The sequence below is a fragment of the Amblyomma americanum genome, chromosome 1, assembly GCF_052857255.1.
Source record: "Amblyomma americanum isolate KBUSLIRL-KWMA chromosome 1, ASM5285725v1, whole genome shotgun sequence".
Lineage (NCBI taxonomy): Eukaryota > Metazoa > Arthropoda > Arachnida > Ixodida > Ixodidae > Amblyomma > Amblyomma americanum.
Window position 1 is genome coordinate 290,369,955 of NC_135497.1, and position 13,270 is coordinate 290,383,224.

At 46.4% G+C, this 13,270-nt stretch overlaps 1 protein-coding gene and 1 pseudogene across 1 annotated transcript; both read left to right on the top strand.

Annotated features, from left to right (window-relative positions):
• The first annotated feature begins 1,429 nt into the window (after nucleotides 1-1,429).
• Nucleotides 1,430-7,269, top strand: LOC144118884 (superkiller complex protein 2-like). The gene is made up of 2 exons (XM_077651670.1): nucleotides 1,430-1,631; nucleotides 6,901-7,269. The coding sequence occupies exons 1-2, from the start codon at nucleotides 1,539-1,541 to the stop codon at nucleotides 7,267-7,269; spliced, it is 462 nt and encodes a 153-aa protein (XP_077507796.1). The 5' UTR covers nucleotides 1,430-1,538.
• Nucleotides 7,270-8,768: 1,499 nt separating this feature from the next.
• On the top strand, nucleotides 8,769-8,904 carry LOC144116790 (U2 spliceosomal RNA; annotated as a pseudogene).
• Nucleotides 8,905-13,270: the final 4,366 nt, after the last annotated feature.

A 13,270-nucleotide genomic window follows, 5' to 3' on the forward strand; every position in this document is an offset into this window, starting at 1 on the left:
CCGATCGATGTGTGTGTGTCCTAAGATGTGAGCAATCGTCTATGTCCGGTTACTGTTGTCAGTACTATGCTCGATGACCATTTGTATTTGCTAAAACTTGTGAAGTTGCTCTCCACAATCGCCGACATTGCAGATATACGAATCCTGCAGACTTGCTAGGCCTACTTGTACCGCTGATTATTGTCGAAGAGTGAACATGTGAAATGTAGTAAAAATAATACAGAAGAGGTATAGACAGGAGCAACTGTTCAGGTCGATGTGTCATCAACATGAAGGATTCTTCCGGGCACCGATGCTGGTGCTGGCTGGTGCATCAGCGACAGCATTTATTGGCCAATCACCCCACCAATGCAGCACCTTGCTGATGTCGTGCATCGCCGTTCATAGCACATCACATTACTGTGCTCTGATGTTGCTATTATTCACTGCTATCGTTCTTAAGGTTATCTGTCACCAAATATCGTGCTAGCGATAGGTCTCCATCATGAGAAAGAGCACTAAGAACTCTTTGAAGCTGAATTAAAATATATTTTAAGTATTTGTTGCATTCAGTACTTCGCCATGGGTGACATTACATTCAAAAAAGTCCGTAACAAGCTTTTTATAGCCTCAAAATTTGGTGCCTCAACCTCTTTAATTACGGGTGCTTGATGTTTGCTGCAAGTGTCAATGAATGCTTGTACACACCTTGTCTTAGAGTTGCCTTTATTCTGAAAAATAAGCATAACACATCATAGTGGTGTTATCGGAGTAACAGCATTGCTGCGTTTTAGAGAAATACAGGGGGCGCCTTGTAGCGCAGCATGATATACCTATATAGGTAGGAACACAGTGACCCATACCATTTGCAGATAAAGTTTCCTAGTTCCTCTAGGCACTACTAGATGACTCTTCGCCAAGTGGCTCATTTTCGCGCATTATTCGAACCTGTTGCATGGGTAAGAACCGGCACCTTGATGACAAAGCAGTAACCCTCACCTGGCATTCGCTTGTTCTTTTGTTCTTTCGCTTGATGGCTGGCTTGTTTGTTCGTTCCTGTTCCTTGCACCTGTTTATTTTCACCTGGTTTAGTGCCCGTGTTCCTCAAATAAGAAAAAAGGCTTACGACACATGTGATTGAACTGTACGGCAGCTGGCTGGCCAAATGCTAAGGAACAAGTGTCGCGAGGTAGCATCCGGTTTCTATGGCAATGAGGTAGTTCATGTATTTTTTTGTTTCTGCCAGCGAAATTTCACTGCTTTGCCAACAAGACGCTTTGATCACAGGCCTGATTTGGAGGTGCATGAGTGGGACTTTATCTGGCTGCTGGCATCCAGTGTGTTTCATATGTTGTGTCCCCACCTATATATTTTACACCATGCCTTGTAGCTTTTCTTATTATTTGAAACGATTCAAGGCTTCCCATGGTCATGTGATAATTCTATGCAGGCAACCACAGTGTCAGAATGTCCTGGGCCAGGAGCTACTTGAGCTAGTGGGAGCTCACCCTGGTGGTCCGCCAGTCATTAATGTGGTCTAAGGCCTTCCCCTGTCGGCCATGGAGACTGTGGACTTGGTGAAACGCAGCCAGCAGCTTGAGGAAAAGCTGCTGAAAAGCAAATGCCTCACTTGCCCCCTGTTTGAAGCTCATGTAAGTGTGAGTGCAGCCTAGCAGGTAGCATGCTAACTGATAACTGGACCCCACTTTGCCATGAATTGTTTCCATGTGGCAGCCCAGAGCAAGGAAATGTGTTTTTATTGGTTTTTAGCTGTGCAGAAATCCTCCAGAATGGGAAATTAAAGATATAGCACACAATGCAGATTGCCGCTGTACTGTTTGCTGTTATAAATTAGCATTGGAGCCGGGAAGGGTAAGCATTCATCTGCATGGTGGTACTATGTCGGTGCAGGCAAAATTTACTGCACATCTGCCGAAATGATGCATTTTGATTCAGAAGCATTATGTTGTTGCTCATCACAATGTGTACTGAATTGGAAGTTGCAGTGTGCTGAAATTCGTTCAAAATTCATTTCCATTGGAAAGTTCTGGTTTTGGTGGGGATTCTGCAAAAGTTCGCTAAACTGAAAAGTTCATGTGACATTCGTTCATTGGCATTTCAGTATGTTGCCAAATTTTGGTGGCTTGAGCATACACTGAGGATATATACAGGCTGTTTCTACGAAGATGATCCAGAATATTTAGAAATAAGCTTCTTGAGGCATAAAAAAATGGGTTCTCTGACATTGCAATACCGATGTTGGCATCCATCAATAAACAGGTCAGTCGTGTTAACTAGTAAGCTGGTTAACTATTTCTAAAGGCTATGTTATTGTTAACTACAGTTGAACCTCATTATAAGTAATTACCGGGCCCCTTCAACTTCGTAGCCATAGCTTTGTTGTAGCCCGTGTTGACCGAGCTTCCAAAGAGAATGGTCATTACTTCATTATATCCTTTATTTCGTTATGAACTGTTTCGTAATAATGAGATTCGGCTGTATTACAGTTAGGTCCCTCAATGTAATTACAGATTTGTAGCTGGCTGTTAGTAATAGACATATCTCTTTTTAGAATTTCCAAAATGCGATTACCTTTGTCTTGTGGCTCAACAAATTTTGGCCTTCGTGTGTTACATTTCAAGCATCGTGCATCTTTGGTACTACAGCGCCCACCAGTTTATGTCGCTCCGTGGCTCACATGTCACATTACCTTCACTTTCTCTTTCTATTGTCAGCGAACTTGTCGTTGTTGTACGCCTGAAGAATCTGCGCTTCATTTTTCACGTACGTGCTGAGCGTGCTTCTCTTTAGGTAGAATTTATTCATTTTAACGTGCCTAGGCACGCCTGCCTTCACGGCTTTCAATATTTGTACTTTCGCTGCCAAATCCTTCGCCTCATAATACTTCGCCCGCTTCGGTGGGGGACGAGAGCACATGTTGGCACGGCTAGGCGCGGCAACGAAGTGACAGGTGCACGCACAATGTCAAGAAAAAAGGTTAAACGCAAAAAAACGCTAACTAAATTTAACACACACAAAAGTTCTGCCGTCCTCGCCCACGTACCTGACGCAAACCGATAAACACGATAGAAACGACAACGAAAATACTGCACAACTCCATAACCACACAACTGCGCAAACAAAAGACAACGTCGGAAATGGCAGACAGCAATAGTAGAAAGAAAAAAAAAACATTTGCGAGGGTTGCTAGCATAGACCGATAACTACCATGCCGTTAACCGTAGCGGTGCAGAGGTAGTGCTAAGCGCCAAAAGCGACTGCAAAGCCAGAAGTACGTCATTGCCGCCATGTTGTTTGATAAGTAGGTTCGTCTATTAAAACATGGCGGCCTTGACGTCTTTCCGGCCTTTCGGCATTCCCAGCACATGCAAGCATGGCCTTTCAGATCAGCGCACGCTAATTGGAGACGCCATCGCTGGCGGTGCGATTTGAACACGACTCCACGAACTGTCAGAATTAACCGAAGTACATACGACCAAATATGTCCGAACTGATGGGAGTTTCGGGCCATAGGGTTATGTACTTTTTATAGGGTTATGTACATGACGGGGCCAGATGGCTCGGCAGAATTAACCGAATTTCCAAATTAATGCGGGATGAATTGACGAGGTTTTGCTGTACCACATTCACTATATAGCCTTGGTTGTACTACACCAGATGGCGCAACAGTCGATGCACTCACCACTATCGTCATTGCTTTTCCATCACCTTTGCAATAAGCACTTTCTGGGCACTGCCGTATTGCTCGCTGGACTGTCCTGCGCACCTAGTGCTAGCACGGTGAAAAAACAGCAGTAGAACCAGTTCGCAGCAGTCCAGAGAGGGAGCATTTCATCATTTGCATCTACACTGTGGAAAAGTCTACCTGCAAGCCAGATAGGGCCCCTTTCATGTAGGCTCTCTGGTGCGTGCTTCGGTACGCACTCCGCTCAGCCTCTTTGAGTAATTGGTACAATTTTTTCCTTGGGTTTGTTTCGTGCCAGCAGTGAAAGTGACACTTCGTTATGTAGAAAGTGGCAGAGGTTACTTAGTTATATTGAAGTTAAAAAAGCGTGGTGTTCTATGGACGCAAGAGTGTTAAAACTTGTTACACTAACGTTTCTTACATTGGAGTTTAACCGTACTTTGGTGTAACAAAAATTTCTTTTAGCAGGGTTTGGCTTTATTGGACTCGACGGGGATCACGAAATGGTTCAGTACATATATCGGCAATTTTATATAGCATGAGATATACCAGGAAGCCCGCCCCTAATTTTTAAGTATAGTGGTTTTGAAGTACAGAGAAGGCGGCATAGTAACACCAGTGTTAGCGGACGTCAAAAAAAACCAGCAAACCATGTTAACCTGTGCAATGATTAACGAAATTTTAGTAGTGAACTTTTTAACTATTGCAGATAGGCACCTGATTGTAATTGGAGATTTTTGCCAGCCATTCCTATAAGCCATATCAGTTTCTAGATTTTTCAAAGCGCGATTACCTTCACTGCTGTGGCTCAACTAATTTGGGCTATTTCTCATGGCCTTCGAAAACCATGCACCTGTGGGAGGGTGCAAAGCGATGGTGATCAAATCGTGTCACTTCGTGACGCACATACCACGCAACAATCTCTGAACCGACCATGCTGCGGTGCTCCCCGCTCCTCGCCACTTCGGTGCTTCAGTGTGGGTATGTCATGTGGTATATGTGCCACGGAGTGTCGTGATTTGATTTACGTAACTTTGTGCTCTCCTGCAGGTGCACAGCTTTTGAATACCGCGAGAAATGGCCCAAGTTAGTTGAGCCACAGCGGCGAGGGTAATCGTGTTTTCGAAATTCTGTAAACTGATATGGCTAATAATAACGGCCGGCTACAAATCGCCGATTACAATCAGGTGCCTATCTGTAGCAGTTAGAAAGTTCAATACTAAAATTTGGTTAATCACTTCAATACCTAGCATGTTTTGCCAGTTATTTTACGTTTGCCAACTCTGGCGTTACTATGCCACAAAAATCTTACCTTTACCTGCAAACGAATAGTTTTAAAAATTAGTGGCGGGCTTCACTAACACGGTGTGGGAACGGCGCTAAGAACAGGACAGAAGTCAAGCATGGAAGCACAGGGACGGGCGCTGTCCCTGTGCTTCCATGTTTGACTTCTGTCCTGTTCTTAGCGCTGTTCCTACACTATGCAATACCAACTAGCCCGTCAACTCGCTCTCCTTCACTAACACACCTGGTACATGCCACTATTGTAAGCTTATCTACAAGCAATGTGAGAGCCACTTTATGCCAAGAGCCATGATTGATATCAGCCCTTGTTGTTAAATGTAAGTTCTTTTTTGCGTCTGTGCTTCTGGTAATCAGAAAACATCGTGCCGGGAATAGTGCAGGGAAGACTCACAACACCTATTTAGCCACGATCCTGAACTTACCACGCCAACTGCAGCACCAGAAAAAAAATAATTACAGGAGGGGTACCACTGTATAATGCGAGATATAGCGACAGCTGTTCAGGTATTTGTGTGTTACAATACCGTATTTGCTTACGTAATTTGCGCTCCCTCAACATTTTACCCTGATTAAAAAACAACTTTTACTCGCAAATTTTGCGCTCTCTCCTGGGCAAGCACTCAAGCTTGCACACGGGTGCGTGCAATTCAGGCTTGGAAAGACCGGTGCGACTGCGAAAGGTTAGTGAGTGGTGTCAGAAAAAGTCCAATTTATTTGTAATTTGCTTCCGGTAAGGAAAAGTCAATTTTGCGCCGCTTACCCACCTCACTTGCTCTGTTGGTCACTTTCCCATATGAATGGCTGTGAGAGCAAGCTTCCAGTAACATCTGGAGCACCGTGCTCTGGAGCGCACATCACGCCAGAATCCGAAACTACCGAACCCTTGGTTGTTCTGTTTGCTGCTACTCAGCCGGGCCGCTATGGGGAGGGTGCCGTACTATCACCTTATATCTCCATTTAACTCTAACTGCTGCCTTTGCGATTGCATTGTTCCACATTTACTGCTTCGAGCTGTGCACGTGCTATCATGCCATCACGCTGGGAACTGCGCTACGCGAGTCTGTGGCAGGCACGGGGAATGGGTGGGTATCTTGCCTAGCTAGGAGTGCAAGTTGCCGGGCCTACTTATCAGCAAATGTTCCACTCAGCGGGAGTTTAAGTAAACACATGCAGTAGGGCTCTAAAACTTTTGCATGGGATTTTCAGTAAGTTGCTTTGACTGCTATCCTACAGGCGCGTACATAGCCAAGGGGGGGGGGGGGGGGGGGGGGGGCCGGGGGGCTCCCCCCCAAAAAATTCCTGGCTACGTGCCGGCTATCTAATAAAACATTAACTTGATATATCTTGGTTTTATATTATTTGGAATCAACTGTATTAGGTAACAAACCTCCTACTTCCCATTAGAAGCCATATAAAATGGAGTTGGAGCAGCACTGCTTGCCCTGTATTATTCAGGTTGTGTCTGTGTGGTAGTCATCACATTATCAGGCAAGTGTAAGCACATGCTTGGTTGCATCATTTCCATCGTAACTCTTGATAATGTAACTTGCTGCACCTTTTGAATCGGTAGTGAACGCAAAATGCAATTTAGTCAAATAACTAGCTTAGCCAAGACTTCTTGGCTAGACGATCATCTCCTGCTTCCTTGGTTTTTGGCTATGCTATGTCAGTTATGAATTCAGCCAAATGTGTGTGAAAATAGCAGAAGCGCTGAATAGGCTCTTGCTGCAAGCCAGTATTGTGACACTTGTTACTGCCACTTGTTGACAGTTGACAATTCCGTATTAAGTAATCCTTTAAGGTCGCACTTTTTGCTGATTTTGTATTTGTGAATTAAAAATTTTTAGAGTCAGTCTGTGAACAAGCACGTGCTTGGAGTTGCACTGAACGGGAAATGCTTGGGTGGGCAGTTTGAGCAGGAGCATCGGCGTCAGAGGCTGTCGGAGGAGGTGCGGCACCTGCAGCACCAGCTGTCAGAGGATAGCCTTGCTTCTATGCCTGACTACCGGAACCATGTGCTGGCACTGGAGCGACTTGGCTACGTTGAGCCAAGTGGTACGCTGACACTCAAGGGTCGTGTGGCACGTTCTCTCTCCAGCTATGAAGTGATGCTCAGTGATCTGCTGCTTCAGGAGTCGCTGCTCACCCTGGGTGCCCCCGAAGTGGCCGGCCTCTTCTCCTGCCTCGTCTATGAGCAGCGATCGAACAGCGAGGCAGTCGTCCCACGCTCAGTGAAAGCTGTAAGCAATTGCTGTCTTCTCAGACAAGTCTCGCAGTGAGGAATGTGCGATTGTTTAAAGTTTTAGATTGTTCGAATACATTAGTGCTAATCAATTTGCAATGCAATTTTACTATTTGAAGTATTCGAACCTCCTAAGCATTCATAAATTATAAAATTTTCAGTTCACCTGAACTCGTGGCCAAACATCGCAGCATTTCCAAACAGCGCTAAACAGTTATGCAATCTCATACATGGGTCATTCGACTCCAAACGTCCCAGCCGTTGCGCTCAACCATCTTCAATTTGTTAAAAAGTTCACGGAAACTTATCGTAATGTGCGTAATAAAAGCCTGAGATATTTTTGCCAGAAAAATTATTCGTGAGGTGAGGGCAATTTGATTATTTGGAAAAGGCGAGAAACCAGGCACTGCTCAATAATTAATAAATTCAAATTTTTAGAAAATACTTCAAAAATGTTTTTCATTGAATTTGCACATATTCTGTCTTTCGATATAATTCGGAGCAGGCAGCTTTACACAGCACAAGAATTTTTAAAAATCGAAAAAAAGTATGAAAATCTGCCATTTTTGTCGTTTTTGGTTTTAAATATCAACTTGATCTCGGAAATGGAGAAATAGCCCTTTTGTTCCTCTAGATTCCTAGTATTTATAATAAATGTTACAAATAATTAAACTCCGTACACAAAAATAAAAAAAATAAATTAACGTTGCGAAAAGTGCGTTTTGAGTTAAAAATACTCGTTAATTTCACCCTGAGGTGGTTCAAGTAAAAATACAAACAATAGCGGGTTACGTAGAACGATTTATTGCCTTTAATTTCTGAAATTGTTGTTGAGGTAATTTTTGTTTAAAGCGAGAAAGGAATTTTGATGTTGAGCTCTCGGGCCGCAAGTTGCGTCGTCTCTTAACGCCTCTTCACCGCAGAGTTCGACACTGTAGCTACGCGAAACCTGTAGTTCTTGTTCTTAAGTGAGGTTTACACTGCAGGCAAGCATGGGAATGTTGAGTAGTCGAACAGGTATTCGTGGGGAAGGATTTTGTTTACGTTGCTAGGGCGGCACATGCCCAAGTGAGCTAGTTGTTCGGTGTGGTTCTGTCGCATTCAGTCATTCTTGTCGGCGCCATCACAGACGTAATTACCAGCATAAGAGCTTTTGAGATGCGGATCTGGAAGTGACCAGAACGATCCGGTGTTGAAACAGTCCGCGACGCGGCGGCATCACGTGGTACCTAACCCTCGTGGCCGTCAGAGGCTCATGCCCGGTTGTTTCCGACATGGTGTGTTTGTTGTATTTGATTTAATCAGCGCAATTTCTGCATTAATACTCGAGCGACAGCTGTAGACGAGCCACTATGCTGGCGAAGCACCTTCATGCGAGCGACGCACCTATGCGCGAGTGGACCGCGTTCACCGCCAGAGCGTCTCGCGTTACTCGCAGCAGCGGTGTGCACTTCGCATCTTCACGTGCATGCGCTCCGAGGCGTGCGCTTGCCGCGGTCCTTTCGGATATAAATGAAGCACATGTGATATGACGATATATCTGATACGGGTCCCATTTGAACCCAACATATTATACTTATTTTTGGAAATGTGGCGGAGTGCTTGAAGGTTGCTTCACTTCCGCCATCGGTTGGCCCGATATTGCACTGCCTCCGGGATCAGCCTGGGACATTATAGCGCGCGTCTTTTCTATCCTATCTTTCTATCTTTCTATCCTATCTTTAGGCTCTCCTACTATCAGCACGTGGTAGCGATTGGGGCTCAGCTTGAGCCAGTGTGCAGGCCTGTGCACTTTCCTTTTCATCCTTCCTGGCAACAACAGAAGAAGACGCTTGCCATTACAGCTGGTCATCCCTCCTCGTGGTCCTTGCGAGAAAGCACGTTGAATACCCTTGTTTTTCTTCTCTTGGACGCCCCTCACCAAAGCGGGTTTGCTCGAACATCGAAAGCGAAAATGAACTCGTTTATTGCGTACTATCCGCCGAATGTCGTGGGATATCTTCTTTATCTTCAGCCCTAAAAATGCACGACAGTGAAAGACAGCAAACGATGTTATCTGGCGATAAGTGCCGTGCCATGCCAGGTGCCGTGCTCCGCAGTTAAGAGGAGTTAAACGATGACGCAACTTGCGGCCCAAGAGCTCAACATCAAAATTCCTTTCTCGCTTTAAACAAAAATTATCTCGACAGCAATTTCAGAAATTAAAGGCAATAAATCATTCTACGTAACCCCCTATTGTTTGTATTTTTACAGGACCCCCTCAGCTTGAAATTAATGAGTGTTTCTGGCTCAAAACGCCCTTTTTGCAACTTTAATATTTTTTTTAGTTCTGTGTACGCAGTTTCATCTCGTGTAACATTTATTATAGATACTAAGCATCTAGAAGAACAGAACGGCTTTTTCTGAATTTCCGAGAGCAAGTTGATATTTAAAACAAAAAAAACGACAAAAATGATACAATTTCATACATTTCTCGATTTTTAAAAATAATTTTTGCCGTGTAAACCTGCATGCTCTGAATCATATCGAAATCCAGAATCGGTGCTAATGTCAATGAAAAATATTTTGAAGTTTTTTTAATTTGAACTTGTTATTAATTAATGGGCTGTGCCTGATTTCTAGCCTTTTCTAAATACAGTCGATCCCGCTTATAACGAATATGAGCGTCACGCGGCGTCCGTTCTTTATATCTTGAAGTTCGTAGTAAGTGGGCCACAGCTTTAAAGACAGTTGCTTGTCAAAACACAAAAATTTTTCTTTGCGAAAATGTCCGTGATGGACGTCTGTTTGAGCAGCGCAGATCCGATGAGGAAGGTTTCCAGTTTATTTAAAGCAGAAGTGTGCTATCACCGAGGCCCTTGGCATAGACAAGCTGTCTGAGGCTCTCTATGTAGCTCATTCCTACAGGCGCGCTTATGGGTGCTGGCTCCGAACTTTCATGCTCATCTGATTCTTCCGCGTCACTCTCGTCCCACACTTCAGAAATGATGCCCTCGCCCGTGCAAGGTTCCGCGGTGTCGGCGTCGTCATCGACAGAAATAAAATCATTCCAACCAACGTCATGACCTCTGATGTCGGAGTCGACGACCTGCCACAAATCGTCGCCGTGCTGGTGATCTTCTGAAGCATCAGGCTCGACATCAGACACTGTGTCGACGAAGCCGGCCTTGCGGAAGCAGTTCCGCTCGCCAGTGGCCGTCACCTCCGCCCAGGCCCCTTTCATCATCTATACCGCTGAACACAATGGAAATGGGCATGGTGTTCCCGTATGCCATCCCGAATTAAAACCAGGGCCAGAGATTTGAACGAAGCCATCGAAACGTCCGCACCGCAACAAACAGCGCGATGGGGTAGACGTGCAACTTGCACAGGCGGCAGTTAAGCCAATCAAGCTAAAGATACAGACGCACAGGAGCGTGGCCTCCGCGATCGGCACAGGCGGCAGCGCGGTTTATCGCAGAGGCCACGCGCGGAGTTGCAGCAGAGTGACGAGAGGGGCGAAGAGTTGCGAGGAGGGGCGGGAGGGCGATGCTGGAAAGCGCGTCGGCGGGGAAGGGTAGCTTGCTCGATAGGGGCGCGAAACGGGGCGGGCAGTTGGCCTGCGATGAGTCTCGGGAAAACATGCCGCGCGCCGGGCGCACAAAAATAATAATAATAATTGGTTTTTTTGGGGAAAGGAAATGGCTCAGTATCTGTCACATATATCTTTGGACACCTGAACCGCGCCGTAAGGGAAGGGATAAAAGTGGGAGTGAAAGAAAGGAAGAATAGGTGCCGTAGTGGAGGGCTCCAGAACAATTTCGACCACCTGGGGATCTTTAACGTGCACTGACATCGCACAGCACACGGGCGCCTTAGCGTTTTTCCTCCATAAAAACGCAGCCGCCGCGGTCGGGTTCGAACCCGGGAACTCCGGATCAGTAGTCGAGCGCCCTAACCACTGAGCCACCGCGGCGGGGCGCGCACAAAAAGGTCGGAGGCAGGTTATCTCGCATCGCGCGCCGGGTTTACGCCGTCCGTTCGCTGTAACTGATCAGCAGGGCTTAATGACATTCGTTTTAAGTGTGATTTTGTGCCATTGCATGAAACAATGGGCGGGTTCAATTTTCCACGCTCGGGCAGCCCGCCGGCTGCCAGCAAGTAAGCCCCTGACAGGAAGGAGCGTCATGGTCACGTGAGCTGGCAGGCACCGGAAACCGCATGGAAAAAGTGTCGATCAGCCGGCTCTCGCGTCCTCGTCGTCTGCTGCGTCGTCTCCTGATCGCTTTCATCATGTCGAGCGAAGAGGTAGCTGCTCTTGCTGCGCTCACCGATGCTGTTGACCGGAGTGAGCCCGTTGACAGCGAAGATGATGACGACGACGTGTCTGTCGTGCTTCTCCTGGCGGTGCATGTAGAGAGGCAGGACCGTCACAGGGTCCCACTCTATGTGGATTGAGTCGTGCCCACATGCAGATCTCACTGGCGAATTTGAGGCATCTGCCTTCTGCCCGCAGGGATGACAAGGACGGCGCCAGATATCTGCCCAGAAGACGATGGTCATCGCCCTGACGTTGTATACATCGGTACTCATACCATGATGTACCAGATTGGCGACAAATTCGACGTGAGTGAGTCGACGGTCCACGCTGCAATATGTCGGGTATTAGATTTCTTGTTCTCGATAAGCGAGAGAGAGATATGCTGGCCGGACCCCGACGAGCGACAGCGCAAGCAAGACGGCTTTCTGCCAGCTCGGCCGTCGCGGACGAGTGCTGCCGGACGTCATCGGGGCCATCGATGGATGGATGCCGTGTCCGCATTGCTCCACCCTCGGAGTCGGAGGAAAGTTAGAATAATCGAAAAAAGTTTCATGCCATTGTACTCCACGGGGTCTGCAACGCTGACATGGTTTTCATAGACGTTTTCGTCGGCTTCCCCGGCAGCGCGCACGACTACAGAGTTCTCCGCGAGAGCTTCCTCTTCAAAGACGGAGAGTCTAAATGCGAAGGGGAGTTAAAGAACTTCTTATTGTTACTTAACTAATGCGTGTTTAATACATGCATGATGCGCGGAATTAGAGAGTTCTGAAAATTGAAAGCGGCGCGCGCATATATGCAAGATATGGTTTATGATTTATAGGGGTTTAACGTCCCAAAACAACTCCGGCTATGAGGGACGCCGTAGTGAAGGTCTCCAGAAATTTCGACCACCTGGGGTTCGTTGACGTGCACTGAAATCACAGAGATATGCAAGATATCGAATAATCATCTCGGATCGTTTCCGCTAGCATTAACCAAGCTGAACTCAGAGCCGTGTATGAAGGGAATATACGGCTCTGGTTGAACTGTGAGCAACAGGTATAGATAGTGATGCTCGGAATTACGAGTTTACAAATTGCTATTATATGCTAGGGTAGGCCATATACGCAGGAGGTTTTCGGTAATTTTTATTTCTTACATATGTGAATTAATTCGCGCAGGAGGATACTTTTTGGGCGACGCTGCGTATCCGTTTCTGCCGTGGCTGCTGCCCCCGCACCGCCACTCTACGACCAACTGGCAGCTTTGGATGGCGGCATTCCACAATGCGCACAGTCGGCTGCGCGTTGTTGTGAAGGGCAGCTTCGGCCGGCTGAAGGCGCGATTTCAGCGGCTCCTCTACATCGACGTCGCCAGAATGAGCCAGGTGGTGCACATCGTGCTGGCAGCTTGCGTGCTGCACAACAGAGCAAGGAAGTGCGGCGACGCAGTGGAAATCTTGGAGGAGGTGGACAGCGGAACCAATGTGTCGCCAACCGAGCCTGCTGACGACGAGGAAGAGAGTGCAGTTTCGGCAGGAACTGCGCGACAGCGTGGCTCAGAGCCTTTAATCGTGAAGTATATATGCCTCCTATGTATACCTGCCTTCATTTATTTTTTAATTGCTTGAGGTTTATGCAGTGTGAGCTTCCATCACGCCATTACATTTAAAAATAAAATTAAGGCTGAAAGCAGAGAAATTAAAATATTTGCTTTAAAGATAAAATTAAGGCTGAAAGCAGAGGAATTACATTATTTG